This window comes from Lasioglossum baleicum, chromosome 13 (genome assembly GCF_051020765.1).
Source record: "Lasioglossum baleicum chromosome 13, iyLasBale1, whole genome shotgun sequence".
NCBI classification, from domain to species: domain Eukaryota; kingdom Metazoa; phylum Arthropoda; class Insecta; order Hymenoptera; family Halictidae; genus Lasioglossum; species Lasioglossum baleicum.
The window spans coordinates 14,527,149-14,543,892 of NC_134941.1; the positions used below are offsets into that span (position 1 = coordinate 14,527,149).

Here is a 16,744-nt window from a genome sequence, read left to right on the forward strand (position 1 = left end):
TTATTTTGCATTGCAATATTTCGAAGCATCTTAAATATTACATTTTATTCGATCACGAACAGACTTTAACCGGATCTCGAACAGTTCTTGCCACCCAAAACGATGTCTTTATGAAAGAAGAGTCTCTTTGATATCAAATCGAAAAAAATTCCACAACCATAAGGCTCAGTGTCGGGCGACTGTCGAAGCTGAAGTTGGAAAAGCGAGTCCTCGAGTTCTGGTTCCACGTCGAGTTTCCGGTCCGAGGGCGCCCGGTTCTCGGAAGCGACCCCGTAAATCAATTTCCCCGTGGCCGGTTCGGCAAAATCACAGAGAGAAAGAGCTCGCGAGAGCGTGGCGTCGTGTCGCTAATAAATCGAGCTTTCTTCCCCGGGGTTTATCCGCGCGTCGTTCCTCCGGTTCGCCATAAGTCGCTTAAAGCCGTTGCTCTTCGGCGCTTTAGTAATTCGAGTTAGCTGTTCAGCCTGTGCCCCCTTACCCTCTCTCTCGCTCTATCTTTCTCTCCCTCCCTTCGTCTTGACGTTCTTCTCCGTCTCTCACTCACTCTCTCTCTCCCTTCGTCTGCCTCTGTTATTTCGCGCTTGGCGAAAATGGAGAAAAAGGAAGAGAACGCGTCGTCGCACCGTCGCTCGGTGGAAACGACCGAGAGAAGAGAGGACCGAGACCAAGACCAAGACCAAGAACCGCCGATTGTTTTAGCCCTAGGCCAAACTAAAACGGCCGGAGAACTCCGGAGGGTCAGGGCCGTGCGAGAGGGGGCTCGCAGGGGGCGCGGGAGATGCGCCGACGATCGTAAACCGTGCCCCAGACGCGCGGAAATTTCGTTTTCGCGTGGTATCCCAGCCTGAACGCCCCTGGCTCGATCCTCGGCCTCGAGAGAACCTCCGTTTTCACGTTTCATTGCTTTTCGAACTTTTATCGCCGCTCTTCTTACCGTCTGCTACCATTCAAAGCGTCCACTGTGTCTACCGTGTTTAAAAATGAGAACATTTTATTGAATATAGTTCTTGTGGCCACGATGGCAGGGTTACGCAATATTTCATAATTTTGGGGAAAAAGTATTTTCGCTGTTTCTGCACGATCACGATAGTTGGACAAGTGCCCTCTCGAGATTAATAGATTCAATTTTATTCGGGAATCTGGCACGGCTTTATCGTCATCAATGTCTCGGAGAATAACAAAAGATCCTGTAATTCCGAAAACGCGCATCTTCCGAGAAGTCCGAGGTGTTTTACGTCTTTTGTCATGCATGATTTGTTTCCAACAGTCGTGCGAGAATATAAATTTTCCATTTCTCGAATATACTGAACTGATCAAGAATAAGTCTGGTCTGTCGAGACTGTCGAGATTACGGTCCTGCGGATCGGCGTTTTTGCGAGAGGTTCGCGAAGAATCGCTGCGGCGTTTTTCCCTCGCGTTTCCCCCGCCCCAGGGTCTGTTTCTTTCTGCTTGTTCTTGGTGAACGCGTCGACGGCAACGACGACGTGCCAAATCATGCGAGCGGAATCGGAGAAATTTAAAAAATATTCTAAATTTAATTACCCCGGCGACCCTCGGTCTTTCGAAATCGTCCGAGCTGCCAATGGCTGGTTGAAAAATAGCCGATCGACGAACCGTGTGTGCCCGTCGAGCCTCTAGCGGGGTGGCATTTGCATCGTCGCTGAAAAAAAGGGGAAAGAAACGATTCCACTCTCGTATCCCACTCTCCCATTCTCTCCCATTCTCTCACTCTCTTTCACTGTTCGAACCTCTTAACCCCATCGACGTCGAATAATTCATCGGAGGGGAAAGGGAGTTCTAAAGAAAACCATCGGACTTCAAAGAGAGAACGTTCACGGAACCAATCGACGAATTCGCACGGCAATTTAAAAATTCGTTCCTTGTGGAACATCCTTCAAGACCGCAGCCTTTCGGCGCCCTCAATCACACTTTGCCAATTAATTCGTGTAGCCGGAGTATTTTTGCAGAACGAATTTTGTTTGCGCGCTCTCTGTCAGCGCATTAACCTCCGTTTTATTCGGCGCAACAATGATTTGAAAGCTTGAATACGAAAATTGTTTAGCACTTGTTACAGGTTCGAATTTTCTGTGCTTGTTATTTTTAAATGTACGCTGTAGTTGTTTTGCAATGGTTCTCTCGTTAAAGAGACACGAGTAATTTTGATTTGTCGTGGGCAGAATCGACGACGAAACAAATGTCCTTTCACGGTCGTGTTAAAAAGCGAACAGAAAGAACTGGCGGACCGGGCAATGAAGAGGTCAACGAGAGCCCCAATTTCAATTTCTCTTTCCCACGCTGATCCGACGTCGAATCAATTCCCCGACTCCATATTTCACTCAATAACTCAGTCATCGAGACGCGTCCATGGGCTCCAGCCGCTCAATTGAGACGTCCGTCGACGTTTCGCGGAAATCTAGAAACCTGCAGCTCCGAGAACGTAACAATAAATTCTCCACAATAAATATTAGACTGTTGCAATTGAAATGACCGTTTTTACATGTGAAACTTCCCGCCTTTGTAGTTTAGTTTTTCCACGACAGATGCGGTTGAAGTTGTACAATTTGAAAAGTACATATCTCGTACATGAAATGATTCAAAATCGATTTTCGTTCACCATGGAGAGAAAGAAAGGAAATTCGTGTTATTTACTTGTACAGTTATGGCTTTGGCAGTTATGGCAGTTTGGCAGTTAATGGAAGTTATTTCAATTAATGGAATATGAATAAAGCTTGTCAAATAAAAGTTTATGTTAAAGATTCAACACGGCCATTCCATTTGCGACAACCTAATACAATATGTATTCACATTATTGCCGCTGGACTAAAAGATTAAATTACGGATAAAATGGAACATTTTGTTCGACATAGGAATTTGTCGGTTCAAACGGACATCTCTTTCGCATCGCAGTAGACAATGTGTTCGGAACAGGGACGAGGGAATAATTTCGCAGACTCTCGAGGCCTCGTTCTAATTGCCGAGGACGAAGATGATGGCCTTAAGGAGCGAAACCGGCGAGCTTTTCCGGAAAAATGTGACCAGACGAGGGGTGGATCCCGTCCAATCGCGCGTCTCGAACGTAGACGGAAACGCCACCGGGCATCGATAGAGCGTGGCGGCGCACTTAATAATAGTCCTCGCTCGTTACGCACTCGTCGAACTGCCTTGTTAAGGCTAACAGCCACTCGCTCTCGGGGAATATTCGAAAGTTATCGGACACGCGATCTCATAAATCAGCAAGCGGTATGGGACATTGTGGAACTTTGAAATACGTTTGCCACCGGCCACCGAAGAGCAAATAGAGTCCCAGCGATTTGTCGTGAATTTTCCCGTGAACGTGGACTCTCCGTGAACAAACCTCGTTCGCTGTTTTCACACCCGGAAGAATACGTCGCCTTTTTGCGATTCCTTGCCGCGCGAATTCCCCGTCACGAGAGGGAGCTTCGGGCACGAATTAAATCATTTTAGCAGCAGGCTGTTCGCTTTAGAAAATGTTTCAAGCACGCGAGTCTTCTCCAGTTACAGCTCTCCGGCATTCCGAAAATTCGTCTCTTCCAACAACCGTCGTCGCGTGTAAACAGAGGGTTTAAACTGGAAGCAATTAAAATCATCGATAGTGCTCTCGGAAACGCTCCGGTCTTTCCTTAATTATCCCCCGGTCTGATTAATCATCTCATTCCCCGGGGATCGGTTCAACAGTATCGTGTTTCCGGTAAACACCGAGGGCAATCGATCGTCGAACGTTTCACCGTTTGACGATTTTATAGCCAATCCATTTTCGCACCCCTTTCTCGTCGCCGGAAAATTCGTTGAATGAAAAATCAGGGTTGCGCCGATTACCGGGCGTCGAATTTCGTGTTTTGACAGCGGATCGACGATCCGTGGCTACTCTTTTTTTTCCTCCAACCCCCCCTCTACCATCCCCTTGGTTCCTTTCTCTGCGGATCGACACCAGAAATAAAGTTTTCGAAAGTCGAACAAAAGGGGTGCGCGCGCTCGCGCGAGTAGGCTGGCTCCCTCTTATGGCTGTTTGAATTCGCAGAAAGGGTTCGATTCTGTTTATTTTCGGGAAGGAGGGGGTGGCACGGGGGTGCACACACGAGCGTGCAAAAGGGTGGGAGGACACGCTCGCACGTGAATGGCCGATATTACTCTCACCCTCGTGATAAAAAGTTTACGCCAGTCCCACGTAAGAGCGAATTGGGGTGGCTCGGTGCGTGGAGACGGGGGCGAGACAGGGATAAGTAGTACGCGTGTTTTCGCTCGAACTCAATTTACCCCCGTAACGGTGGAAACACCGGCGAAAGGGTGGCCTTTCCTTTGAAACGAGAAATCTTTATCCGCCAACCCGGGGGCTGACGGATTTTAGGGGTCGTGGAAAGTCTGGCTAGCGTGTGTGCCCCTCTTATTTTAAAATTTAAACCCCTTACGTGTAGGAAAGCCGTCCGTTCGAAATTTAAAATAGTTACCCGACGAACGCAGCGAGTAGATTGTAGTTTCAACCCCCCGTATTTCAAATTAAGTATCTAATACACCGCGTGATTTTCGGGGATGAAACTTTTGCAAGATTATCTGATATCCTGTTCTCCTAATTTTGGAGTAGTACTTTCTACTCTGCCGTGATCGGTGAGAGGGGGATAAATTTTAATTGCGATGAAGAATTTCTTCTAGGCCGACCCCTCCCTCATTTTCACGATCCCGAACCACCCTCCAGTTGAAAATTTAAATCCTTGTACTCCCCTATCAAACAAATCGAGCATTAATCTTCCAGCAAGATCTCCATCGCCCGACCCCCGAACTTTAAGACTAACTAACAACAATACCCGTCATTTCTAGATCAGGAAATTTTTTCAAGGCCTTCCCCCTGCCCCGTACACAATGCAAAAATATATTTCTACGTTTCCTCTTGGTCAGTAACGCGAGAACAATGATTAACCCAGTTCGGGTCCACTCGGTCAATAATTCCGGAAACGATTGTTCGCCACGACGGTCCCCCCTGTTTAAATTTAACACGGCTGCCATAAGCAAGGGAGAATCGAAGAAGGGGGTAGAGAAGGGGGTGTGCGGAGGGGTCCGTGTAGCCACGGTTCCGTGAAAAGAACGACGAAAAAGAGAGAGAGAGGGGGGGTTGACACTAAGTAGCATGTCCGTGTAACAGTGGCCCGAAAAATCCATACGTCCGAGGGCATAGTCTCGATTATAATGAAAAAACGAGACGCGGCGGGGCGAGGGGTAGGGGGTGAAAAAAAAATTCCGCGCCTCGCCGGAGGGGTAAAACGATACCGGCTACATACGCGACATTAATGAATGCGCCTTTAGAAACCAGAGGAAGGGAGGAGAGAAGGACGGAGACGCGCGTAGCACGTGGCTCGATTGCTTTAACGACCGTTTGTACGCGCGCGCGTTCGCTCGTTCACGCACAGGCCCTCTCTCTCTCTCTCTCTCTCTCTCTCTTTCTCTCTCTCTCCTCTATCTGTCTCTCTTTCTTTGCCAGTTCCTCACGAAAGGCTTCGACGATGGACTCGAGTCGCTGAATAATCGACGACGATGAATAATCCCGTTTTCGGTGCATCGGGATTCGGCCCTGACACTCGAGGCCCCGCTGATCAAAGGGAACGCCACCCCAACTCCCCTCAATCTCGCCAAAGAAAAACCCTTCCGCGATCTTGCCTCCCGGCTCGATGCCTCCTCGTGAGACCTAATCATCCTCCCGAACCCCGACAACCCACAGAATTCCCTTTTTCTAGCTCTTGAGGTTGGACCAAATTCGTTCAACCCTTAAGGAGGCAGACTTGTTTCCAGGATTGCAAGGGTGCGGGATTTCTTGATGATGCAAATATGGGGATTTTCGGTAGTCAAAAGATCTATCTAGGCCGCGATCGCCCTGAAAAGTCCGATTTTTCCGTCTGCGAGGTGTAATTGCATTATTCGGCAGTATGTAAACGTAAAAATAGGATTTTGTCTAGTGCTTTTGACTACTGACATGAGACATGAGAAGGCGCATCCCGAACCCTTGTAATCTTGAAAACGAGAGTTCGTCACAGACGTGCGACGTCCGCAATCTCTACCGAAGTGTGCTCAAATTAATTTCATCGACTTCCGCATTTTTCTGCATTCGTGACGAAAACGAGTAGACGAGAAAACACAGAAGATTTCGTCGAACACGTTGATCCGTGAGAATCGTGGCTAAACGAGTGAAGTGGGAGCATCGTGGCAGGGGAACCATGAAAATCGTGGCGCCAGTGGGGTCACCCGAAAGCGTCTGAAACGGGAAAGTCGCGGTTGAAGGTGGAACAGTTCGCAGAGAGAGAGAGGGAGAGAGAACAAGAGGGAAAGGGAGAGAGAACGAAGAAGAGCATAGACATGGAAAGGAGAAAGCAAGAAAGCGCGTAAGGCGGACACTAAACTATTCTAAGATCCACCGCGAGAGTGTCGCGGACTTATTGTCCCTCAGAGAGAGCAACGACGGCGTTATTTCTGTCAAAATTACGTTATGGTCGCCATTCTACTGTCCCGTTTCTCCGGGCGCTATCCGTTTAGCACCTTCTTCCCTCTTCTTCTTCTTCTTCTTCGTTACCAAATTTCTCAATCTCTCTCTCTGGTCGGTCGCGACTCATGGAATCGGACCAGAAATAAACGCGGCCGAGAAGCACACCATCATTATAATTAACGCCGTTTCCTTCTTTAGGGAAGAAGGCCTCCTTTCCAGAGATGGCCACCGAGAGACACGAACGAACATTTCGCACACAGGCCTCCTTCCGACTACGGGAATTTACGATCTCTACCACCCCGCCGGGCACCTCTGCCGATAGAATTATTCGCGCCTTTGTCTACCCGCTCTTCTTCCTAATTATTACTCCACCGTCCACTCGCGAGATTTATGAACGATATTTATAGAGCCGGCTCTTCTGATATCCGTGGATTCAACCGTGTTCCCAGGAATCCTCGTTTCTGCATTTTTCACTCGGCACGAGCACAAGCTTCTTCATCTTCAATACTTCATTCTCAGCCTAACAATTTTCCTTTAAAATTTAGCAAACGTAATATAATTCGAATAGGGGACGCTGACGATCATGTATAAAGCTGTAAATCACGAGAGGTTGGAGGCTCGCTCCATGAAAGTCGGAAGTCAGTGAAACAGAAGTTAACAATTCAGGGGTTGAAACATCGAACCAACACAGATCTCGCGGTCGATCGGTTCCGTAGAGTCTTTCACAAGCCCCAGCCCCCGTATAGCTTCATCAAAAATATTAAAACTCACAACGTCACAATATTCCCACCAGCCGCGCGCGTTTCATCCCCACCACCCCTATCTCACCCCTAGGAATCAACGCAGCGTCTCTATTCTGGCTCATTAAATCGCATCTGGCCGGTTACTCCTTTGCCGGAGCCGTTTTTCCGGAAACAATGTTGTGACGAGGGCCTTCGAAAAAAGGGGTAGACAGGGGTGCGCGGGGGTTGGAGGAGCTGCCCTTTGGGAGATTTTTTTTGTCGGTATTTAGGCCCTCTCGAGAGAAAAGGAGAGAGAGAGAGAGAAAAAGGAAGGAAAAAGTGTTGAATGGAGCCCTTCGCAAGGAGAGAACGGACTTTGCGACGCAGCAGGCACTTGACGCATTATCCAAACACGCGATTTTGTGGGTTACGTTCACCCTTGAACCGTCGACAGTCAATTATTATAGCCGGGCCGGTCGACGAAATTGCTTGCGCGAATTGTTAGCGTATAATTACTTGGCCCGATCATTTTTCCTAGATGCGAGTCATCCCCCCGTGTATTTTGGCGCTCGAGACCACTTTTCACCCTCTGAGAGGGTTCACAATTCGTTAGATTCAGCAGCTACTTCGATATTGCAATAATTTTTGGAGATTATTCGTCCAGATTCGACCCTCGAATGTTTTATTCCGACAACCCCTCCGGAAGGATTGGTTCTGTCGTATTTGAAAGAAAACTTTTGAATCAATTTCTAAAAAAATACATGTTTAACATTATCTTTATCTTTCGGATAACTCCTGTTTCCCATAGCAACTGCTCAGTTAAAGTACGACGGAACCTAATGAGAAACACTCCTAAAATCGCCAATTCCAAGGCACGATATTTTCAGTCTGCAGTCGGAACGTTGCAAGAACAGTTTCATTGAATTCTCGACTGGTCGAGGTCGTGTCTGCATGTATAGTAGTCCGGGTGCGTGTAGATTATGCGTCCTCGAGGATTTCGGGTGCACGCAGGTCAGACTAGCATAAAAGGGTTACGCTCTCGCCGAGGCCATGCGGATTAAATGATTAAAAAAAGGAGGAGAAAACAGGGGAGGCAGGAGAGAAAAAGAGGAGAGCACTGAAATACGGGGCCTGCTTTTCAGGATCGGGCATTTTGAAAATTTCAAGCTACCGGGGGACTTCCATCCGACCTTTCTCTCTTTCTCCCTCCTCTCTCTCTCTCTCTCGTCGGGAGTTTCAAGAACCACGAATAAAAGGGTTCAGCTTGAAAGGTGGATCTCGCGTTAAGGGTAGAAAAAGAGGGGGGGCATCGAGAGGGGGCCTGGTGCGTGTCGTCCCCAGAGTTTCTCATATTTTTTAAGATTTGCCCCCTTAAGCCGTGTCACGTTTCTCGCATTATTCGTCCCCGGTATGAAAAACCGGACCGGCGCTTTTTGAGACGCCTTGTGGGTGGCATGATCGAGCCTGAGCGCCCTTAGAACTACTTTCTATAGCAACTTGTATCCGAAACTTGCGATCCGATCACAATAGGGGACATTAATCCCGCCGTGTCGTCCTTCGAGAGATCGTGCAATTCCGACGGTCGTGCACGCTTCCAAACGAACGTAAATATATTTCGTTGATGTCTCCAGACGGTGGAGGAACCTTTATTTCATATATAATAATATATAATACATATATAATATAATAAGCACAGTGTCTTGCATTAGGTTGTCCCAAAAGTTTTTTTCGGAACGTGTTCCTTTAACGTTGCTAAATAAATACAAACAATGCAATAATCTTTATGTTAATGTTTTCCACTATTCATGGCATCCACGTGATTTTCATACTTTCTGTTCTTATATTATTCTATTTTCGTTCCAAAATATTCGTTCCATAAAAGTTTCGTACCTGTCTATCCAGTTGATCCCATAATTTTTCTATGGGATTCGAATCTGGTGATTGGGGTGGCGATTTCATAATTTTTAATGAATAACAACATTGAAGTTGATCCACAAATAGTTAATACATATTTTTGACGTGTGTGTTCGATCATTATCATTATATTTACATCATGTAGTTAATACAGTTAAAGGCTCATAATTAGACTGCGGATCTTTATGCAAAATAAAAATATATTACGTTGATTGCGGGAAGCAGGAATAACATAATAATTGATCTCATCCCTAAACGATTTTGTTACATCAACAACAAAATCATAACATCCTTGAATTTTTAAAATCTTTTACTTTTAATTTCAGCTTGATAGGACAATTAAAAGGAGAATACAACTTTTATTTGGCTCCTGCGTCCTGCAGTCAATGCAAACATTTTTTCTTGTGCAGAAAGATCCGCAGTCTACTTATGAGCAGGAGTGTACAAACATGCACAAATTAAAAAATTCGATGTTCGAAGGTCTGTTTGTTAGAAATTTTCGCTGCAAAAATAATTTGGTCCCGAACAAACGACAATAAACGTCACGGGGTGAAGCGGTGAACTTGTTGCATCGGATTGTACACAAAACCCCCCGCAGCTTCCAAACGATCCGAAACCGTTCCCAGGGTACGGTTGCCTGAGAAATCGAGTCGACAACGGCCGATTTGCGAAAGAATATGCATCATTGTAGCTTTTAACGAGTTCCAAGGCCAGGTTCCGTTCGACAAGTCGGTACCGCGGCGGTTTTGGCACGCTTCCTGCGACGCGGCCCGCATAATCAGGCGTCAACAAAATGTCTGACGTTCCCGGATACGAGGGAGAGAGAGAGAATATATCATGCAGTCTCTCGCGTACGCGGTTTATTCTTAATTAATACCAACCGATCGAGCCTTGACCCTTACACGCACACACACACGCGTACACACACGATCCACGTCTGTTTTTCTTTTTATACTTGTGTCCTACGTTTCCGTTTCGCTCTCGTTCTCCTCGCGACAACGAGAACTTGCGAGGCTGTAAATTCACGCGGATCCGAATTTCCTCGTCGACGCTCGGAAGAAGGTGGCTCTAACGAGCGGCACAAAACACGCAGCTGCGTTACATAATTACTGCACGCCGGAGGATAGATTAATAGCCATAACCGAACGTTACGCAATAATAAGCGGGACCGTTCCCGGTTCCGTTGAATCCGACTATTCGCTTGATCGCCCTGTACCAAACGCGAATGTATCGTACTCGAATCACTCGCGCATGGTTTTCTCCAGCGAGATTTGCAACTCTGTCTCTGGAAGCAATTTTAGATCATCTCGGATAATTTCAGATCATTTTTATTCTATGAACCTGTCTTGAATTCTTGATTCACCTCCTGGATTGAACCTGTCTTCTCATACATATAATGGTTGAGCTTTCTACAATTTATCGAATACAGACGAATTTAATAACATTAAAACCGTTTTGAATAATGGCATGGCAGTTTATACAAGGGGTTAACACAAGGGAAACTTTTTTCGGAGATTCCTCGAAAATTCGAATGACTCGCGCACAATTTTAACGAGCAAAATGTGCAAGTCTGTCTCTGAAGGATCGTTGAACGCAAAGGAAAATTTTTCCGGCGATTTCTCGCGCGATCCCGGCGGTCCCAGGAATCCCGCGAATAACCGCGAGATATGTAACCGAGGGGGGAGAATATATAGGGAATATATAGCGTGTATCCCCCCGCGCCCCTTTTCGCCGGAAACCGCGGTCCAAGTCCGAGGCGAAGGGCCCGGGCTGATTCCGAGAAATTCCTACTTGCCGGCTCTCTCCGAGCGTTTGAATGCGTTCAGAAACGAGTTTAAAAATTGTCGAATATTTCTCTTAGGGGTCCCCCGTTCTCGCTCCGTTTGTAGCCGGGAGAAGATGGGTATAACCCGCGTGTGCAGCCAGTGGGTTTTATGCGCACGTGTGTACCGCGAAAGAGTGGAGAGAGGGTTCCCCGCCCGTCGCCCACCCCCGCCCGTCTCGCCGGCCCGAAACGAAAGAAAAACGAGCAACCAGAAAAGAGACGAAATGGTAAAGGTTGCGAGGGAGAGGCCCCGAGAGCATTATGCTCCGGCATTATGTTCCGCAAACTATCGGGAACTCGCGAGAACACCCGGATGCTTCTTCGAATCGATCGATGCACCGAATGTCCATCCACCTATCTATCAACCCCTATATTTCTTTATTTCTCGGCTCTTCGATTTCTTGTAAATTTATTGTGGAAGTTCCTCTCTTTATTACAAAAATTACAACGTCCTCAGCGGAAGGATAGTCTTGAGATTCTCATCAATTCTTGCGCTATACATCCCGCATAGTCTCGTAATTTTTACAAAGCAGCTCGTATCAGTTTTGATATTGCCCTACACGTTCAGCGTGAATAAGTGAATCGGCAGCTGCAGCAGAACTGCATCGCCACCACGGTGGATAAAGCAGTGAGCGCACACTAGCCGGTAACTCTGCGCCCTGCCTTAGCATTGACTTTCCATCTTGCCAGCTGCGGTCTACCTTCACGACCAAAGATAGCAGTCTATCCACAATAGCAAACACAGCGACCTATTCTCGGCGCGAAATTCAAAAGTGTTGAAGGGGGTTGGGCACATTGAGAATATGATGTGAAATCTCAGACAAGGTGCAAGGATAGACCAATGTATTTTTCAGTCCCAGAACAGAAATAGACTCGTGGCACGAAGAGATTGCGTTCCTGCTACTTTCCAAGAAAATATTGGGTTGGCAAATAAGTTCATTCTGTTTTTGTGATTTATTCCAATATAAAAAACCGAACGAACTTATTTGCCAACCCAATAGAAATATAATAGACCTCCCATAGGATGATAGGTCTATCCTCGTACCTCGTCTGCGGTGAAAAGTCTGTCCGAGCGAAAACCTGAACCTCCCGAATTGTCTGATTTCAGCTCTGCTGAGACAAAGCATGTCTCCAGTGGCGGACACGTTGATCGGTAGCTCGAAGAGTTCGGTGTCCCAGCCGATAATCGATTATTCGCGATACGTGAGGCGGTACACGTCCGGCCAAGAGTGCGGCAGCTCTTACTGCAAGGAGCTGGGCTGCCGCGAGCATTTTCACTGTTTGGACTGCAGCGGCAGGGTGTTCGTCAAGAAGGAGGAGATGATCAGGCATTTCAAGTGGCACAAAAAGAGGGACGAATCTTTGCAGCACGGTTTCATGAGGTACTCGCCGACGGACGACTGCTCGGAGAGGCATCCGGGACGTGCCTGTCCGCATAATCGAAAACAGACCCACTACCACTGCATCCACGAGAACTGCGACAAGGTTTACATATCCACGTCCGACGTGCAGATGCACGCCAACTATCACCGTAAGGATTCCGCCATCATACAGGAGGGCTTCCAGAGATTTCGTGCTACCGAGAGCTGCGCCACCGAACACTGCACCTTCGTCGGTCAGAGGACCACGCATTTCCATTGCCGGAGACCTGGCTGCACGTTCACGTTCAAGAACAAGGCTGACATGGGTAAGAAAGCTGTTTCAATCATTCTTCAAAAATCCCGTAGATTTCTTTCAACATTTATTAACAAGGCGCTCTTCATCTTCCAGACAAGCACAAATCCTACCACATCAAGGACGAGCAGCTCTCCCGCGACGGCTTCAAGAAGTTCATGAAGTCCGAGTCGTGTCCGTTCGAGCAGTGTCGTTTCTCCCGCGTGTGCAACCATATTCACTGCATCCGGTCTCACTGCAGCTACGTGTTGCACTCGTTGAGTCAACTGTACTCCCACAAGCGGAAACACGAACGCCAGGAGTCGGAGTTAGCCTACCGGAAGTACAAGCAGATCGGTTCCGTAGGAGGCTCTAGACCTCCAGGATCCTGGCCTCCGGACGACTTGAGCGGTCAGAGCATGTCCTTGAGCATAAACGGGGAGAGTTCGAACGAGGACAGAGGCTCGCCGTCGTACTACTCTCTGGACGACTCGTTCCAAAGTGGCAGCGACCTGGCAATGGACCTGACAGCGCCGACCACCACGGTATCGGCTAGCGGAAGCTCCACGATGACTATCGAGCAGCATCAACAGCAGCCGAGTCAGCTAACGGCTACGGAGTTGGCGTACCTGTTGCCGGCGAACGCGGAGTGTCCTTGTCATCTGGGTAGAGATCATCATCATTGCGGTTTGGACAGATGCGGGGCAGCGTTGAGAGATCCTCGCGAGGTTAGGGAACATCTGAGGGAGCACGAGACTCAGGAACGCATCACGGACGCGTTTTTCGAGGAAGGCGGTTGCGACGATGGTTGTCCTTACGCTGACAAAGAGAAGCACTACCATTGCAACTGGGAGAACTGTAGAGAGGTGATCCTGTCCACGGACAAACCCTTCCGCAGGCTCCAGCACTACAAGATCCACGAGTACAGCAGGCAGCTCAACCTTTCCTGCTCCTCCCATTCGCTCTCCTCGGACGTGACCCTAACCCACCTGACCAACATCGACGCCATGTTCAGGCGGAAGCGCGGCCGACCCCCGAAGAACAGGGTCATCGAGATCTGGTCGGGTGGAGACCCTGCCACGCACACCCACGATTCTCCCCAGGCTATCTTCACCAGTTTCAAGCTACCCAAACCTCAGACCCCTAGTCTGACTGCGAATCCTTTGATGGAGGATCGAGAGGGTAGCATCTCGCCTTCCAATAGTCTCGGGGAGCCTGAAGGCTTCTCCACCTACAATCCTGACGGGTGTCCCGATCCTGCTTGCGTGCTCAGGTCCACGAGACACCATCACTGCTCCCAAGCCAGGTGTCACTTCTCCACGGACAGACCCGATCAGTTATTGATGCACAGCAAGGATTTTCACGACAACGTCGACATACCTTCTGGATTCGCCTTCTTCGACAAGATGGTGGACTGTCGGCTACCCGGATGCCATAGCAATCGCGTTAATCGACACTTTCACTGCACCAGGCCCAACTGCGGATACTCCTTCGTCAGATACTCCACCATGGCTCTTCACGAGAAGCAACACGCTGGTCAAAACGAAGCCGTCAAGCTGGAGCCCTTGGCTCACGACGGTCATCATCAGATCCAACATGTCCTACAAGAGACCAAACCCAGGATCCAAGTGAAGAATCCTGCGGAGCTGATCGAGAAACCCGAAGAGTGCTTGAACACCACCGATCTGGAGAACAGATCCATGATGGACGACAAAGAACCCGAGATACCCAGCCCAGACGCCAGCAAGACCACCGGTAAGTGGCCAGTGATAGTCGGACACGAACCCAGTGCACCTGTACAGTACTGTTTTTCATAGAGTTCTGAGTTTGGTAGTGACACACGAGTCAGAGTCGGTCGACTGCATGTCTTTTTTTTTCTGCACGTAACACGCACTACAATTGTATATTCGAACACGTCAGCACCACCTTTCGAGGGCTCCGCCGGAGCTTTTGCGGAACCACGCTTTGTCGAAAGGACGTCTGAGTCTGAGATTTTTGGCAGCGAAACGTAACGATTCGTTGGATAGTCATGTGCTGTAGATCCTCTTGCGTTTCGCTACCGGAAATCTAGGTTTTGCGCTCGGCTGGAACGGTGTTTTACAAGTCTTTGCTGGTTTCAAAGTACTCTTTGTTCTCGTAGAATGATCACTGGACTGTGGATCTTTATGCGCAAGTAAAAATTGTCAAATTTAATGTTACTTTTCTGCTTAATGAATTTAATAGAGGAGAAATCATACATTGACAGTCAATTTTCCTATAAATGCATAAAGATCATCCGCAGACCAATGATTACTTTCTTGTCGTTGAATGTACGGTTTGTAAAGGTTATGACGAAAACCAAGCAAAGATTTACGGAATATCGCGGGGCGTCCTTCCCATTTGTTGTCGTCGTTGCGTTTGTACGTTGATTTTTTTTTTTGTTCTTTGCGTCTGATGTATCTATTGTACAAGGTGGTTGTAATTCTAGTGGGAGGTATATTTGAAGTGTTGGTTGTTTGGTTGATTGTTGCTAGTGGTGAGGGCGGCAGGCACCTATTATCCGGTCAGTGGACCGCCGAGTGAACCTGCACTTCCGGGCGTCGTGCTATCCATGCGAACTTCCGTGCATCAAGGTTCGTGTCTCTATCGACGACAGATTTTCTTGCCTTGAATCGTGTTTTCTCTTATCATAGAATCAGGTGGGGAACGTGGCAAACCTAATACCCGAGAACGCTCTGCAGAAAACACAGTGTCATCCCCGAAAAAGTTGCTCCACCGAACTTACTTCACTTATAAGACTATTCTCTTCTCTCGCACAAAAGAGATGTACATAAATCCACGTGCTTGAGGTACACATGGGTCTCTTTCGATCCATGGTGCTTCCAAAAGCTTAAATGTAACAAAATCCGCTGCCTAATCATCAATTCATTATTCAGTCACTATTAAAATTGTGTCTTGAAGCTAGACATAAGCTGACCTACCCTAGGTATACACTATGTTCTGAAAACATGAAGGAATTGTATATAAATGAAAAACTCCGTCGCACAAAAGTCTCCAATGTATTGGGTTTGCCTGGACCTCGCCTGCCAGCAGTGTCGTCAAGATTCTCGCAGCCTCTATGAAGATTTTTAATTAATGGATGACTATTACTATTCCAGAGTCGCCAGTTCTCCCATCCACCAGCTCGTCCTCGCCGCACACGCTGTACAGTCTGGAACAAAATTGCGGCCGGCCGTTCTGCAAGCTGAAGAGGAAGAACCACTACCATTGCAACGCGTGCAACCAGGCGATGTCGGAGCTAGACAAACTGGTAGCTCACATAGCGAAGCACTCGACCGGCGCCATCCTAAGCCAGCAGCAACACGACCTTCCGAACCAGATGCCCAATCAACTGCAACACGAGTACCTGGCTCAGCTGTCGCACGACTTCAAGAAGCACGACTTCATGGCTCAGAACGCTCAGATGGCGCAGAACATTCAGAACTTCCAGACCCAGATGCAGCGTCAGATGCAGCAAACGTTGGGCCAGATGAACCAACAACCCCAGCCGAAGGAAGTGAAAATGGAACCGACGAGATGCGGTGCCGATGTCGGCGTGCAAAATGTCCCGAATGTGAAAAGGGAGCCCAGCGAGATCAATAGGGACGAAGGGAACAATTCTGTGATGGTCGCCAACGAGAATGGACAATTGTCTCAGCCCAGTTTGCCTCCCGCTGTTCAGCAATCTCCCGTTCCGACCAGCTTCGATCTGGAAGGCTACCATTTTCCAACACCCAGTCAATTCTCCGCGGTGATGTCCGCCATGAATCAACAAATCGTGCTGATGAACCAAGCTTTGCCACCTTTCCTACAACACGGCGGCATGTACACCAGCGCGCCGGAGTTCATGTTTGCTGCGAGACTACCTCCGACGAACTTTCTACCTCCTACCAGGGACGAGAACCCTCTAGCTTCACTGGCTGCTAACCTGAACTTGAAGAGGTCCTTGTCCCCGCTCGATAGCAACTCTCCCGAAGCCAAGAAGCAGAGGCTGCATCACTCGATGAGGATGCTCAAGGACGAACCTGTGCCAGAAGGATACGTCAGGTTCGTGGAGCGTTCTACATGTTCTGCACCTGTTCAAAACCTGTGCAAAAGAAAGGATCTCTATGCGAAATGGAAATG

The 16,744-nt window shown here is 48.1% G+C and overlaps 1 protein-coding gene across 3 annotated transcripts in view; it reads left to right on the forward strand.

Moving 5' to 3' along the window:
- The window catches only part of LOC143215395 (zinc finger protein castor homolog 1), a 115,780-nt gene that overhangs the window by 92,838 nt on the left and 6,198 nt on the right, over nt 1-16,744 (forward strand). For 2 of the 3 annotated variants that reach the window (XM_076437503.1, XM_076437504.1), the window contains 4 exons: nt 12,057-12,635; nt 12,719-14,356; nt 15,115-15,213; nt 15,739-16,666. In XM_076437503.1, the coding sequence (XP_076293618.1) occupies nt 12,057-12,635; nt 12,719-14,356; nt 15,115-15,213; nt 15,739-16,666 (3,244 nt within the window). The remainder of the gene's footprint in view (nt 1-12,056; nt 12,636-12,718; nt 14,357-15,114; nt 15,214-15,738; nt 16,667-16,744) is intronic. The other variant, XM_076437505.1, reaches the window with a different exon arrangement.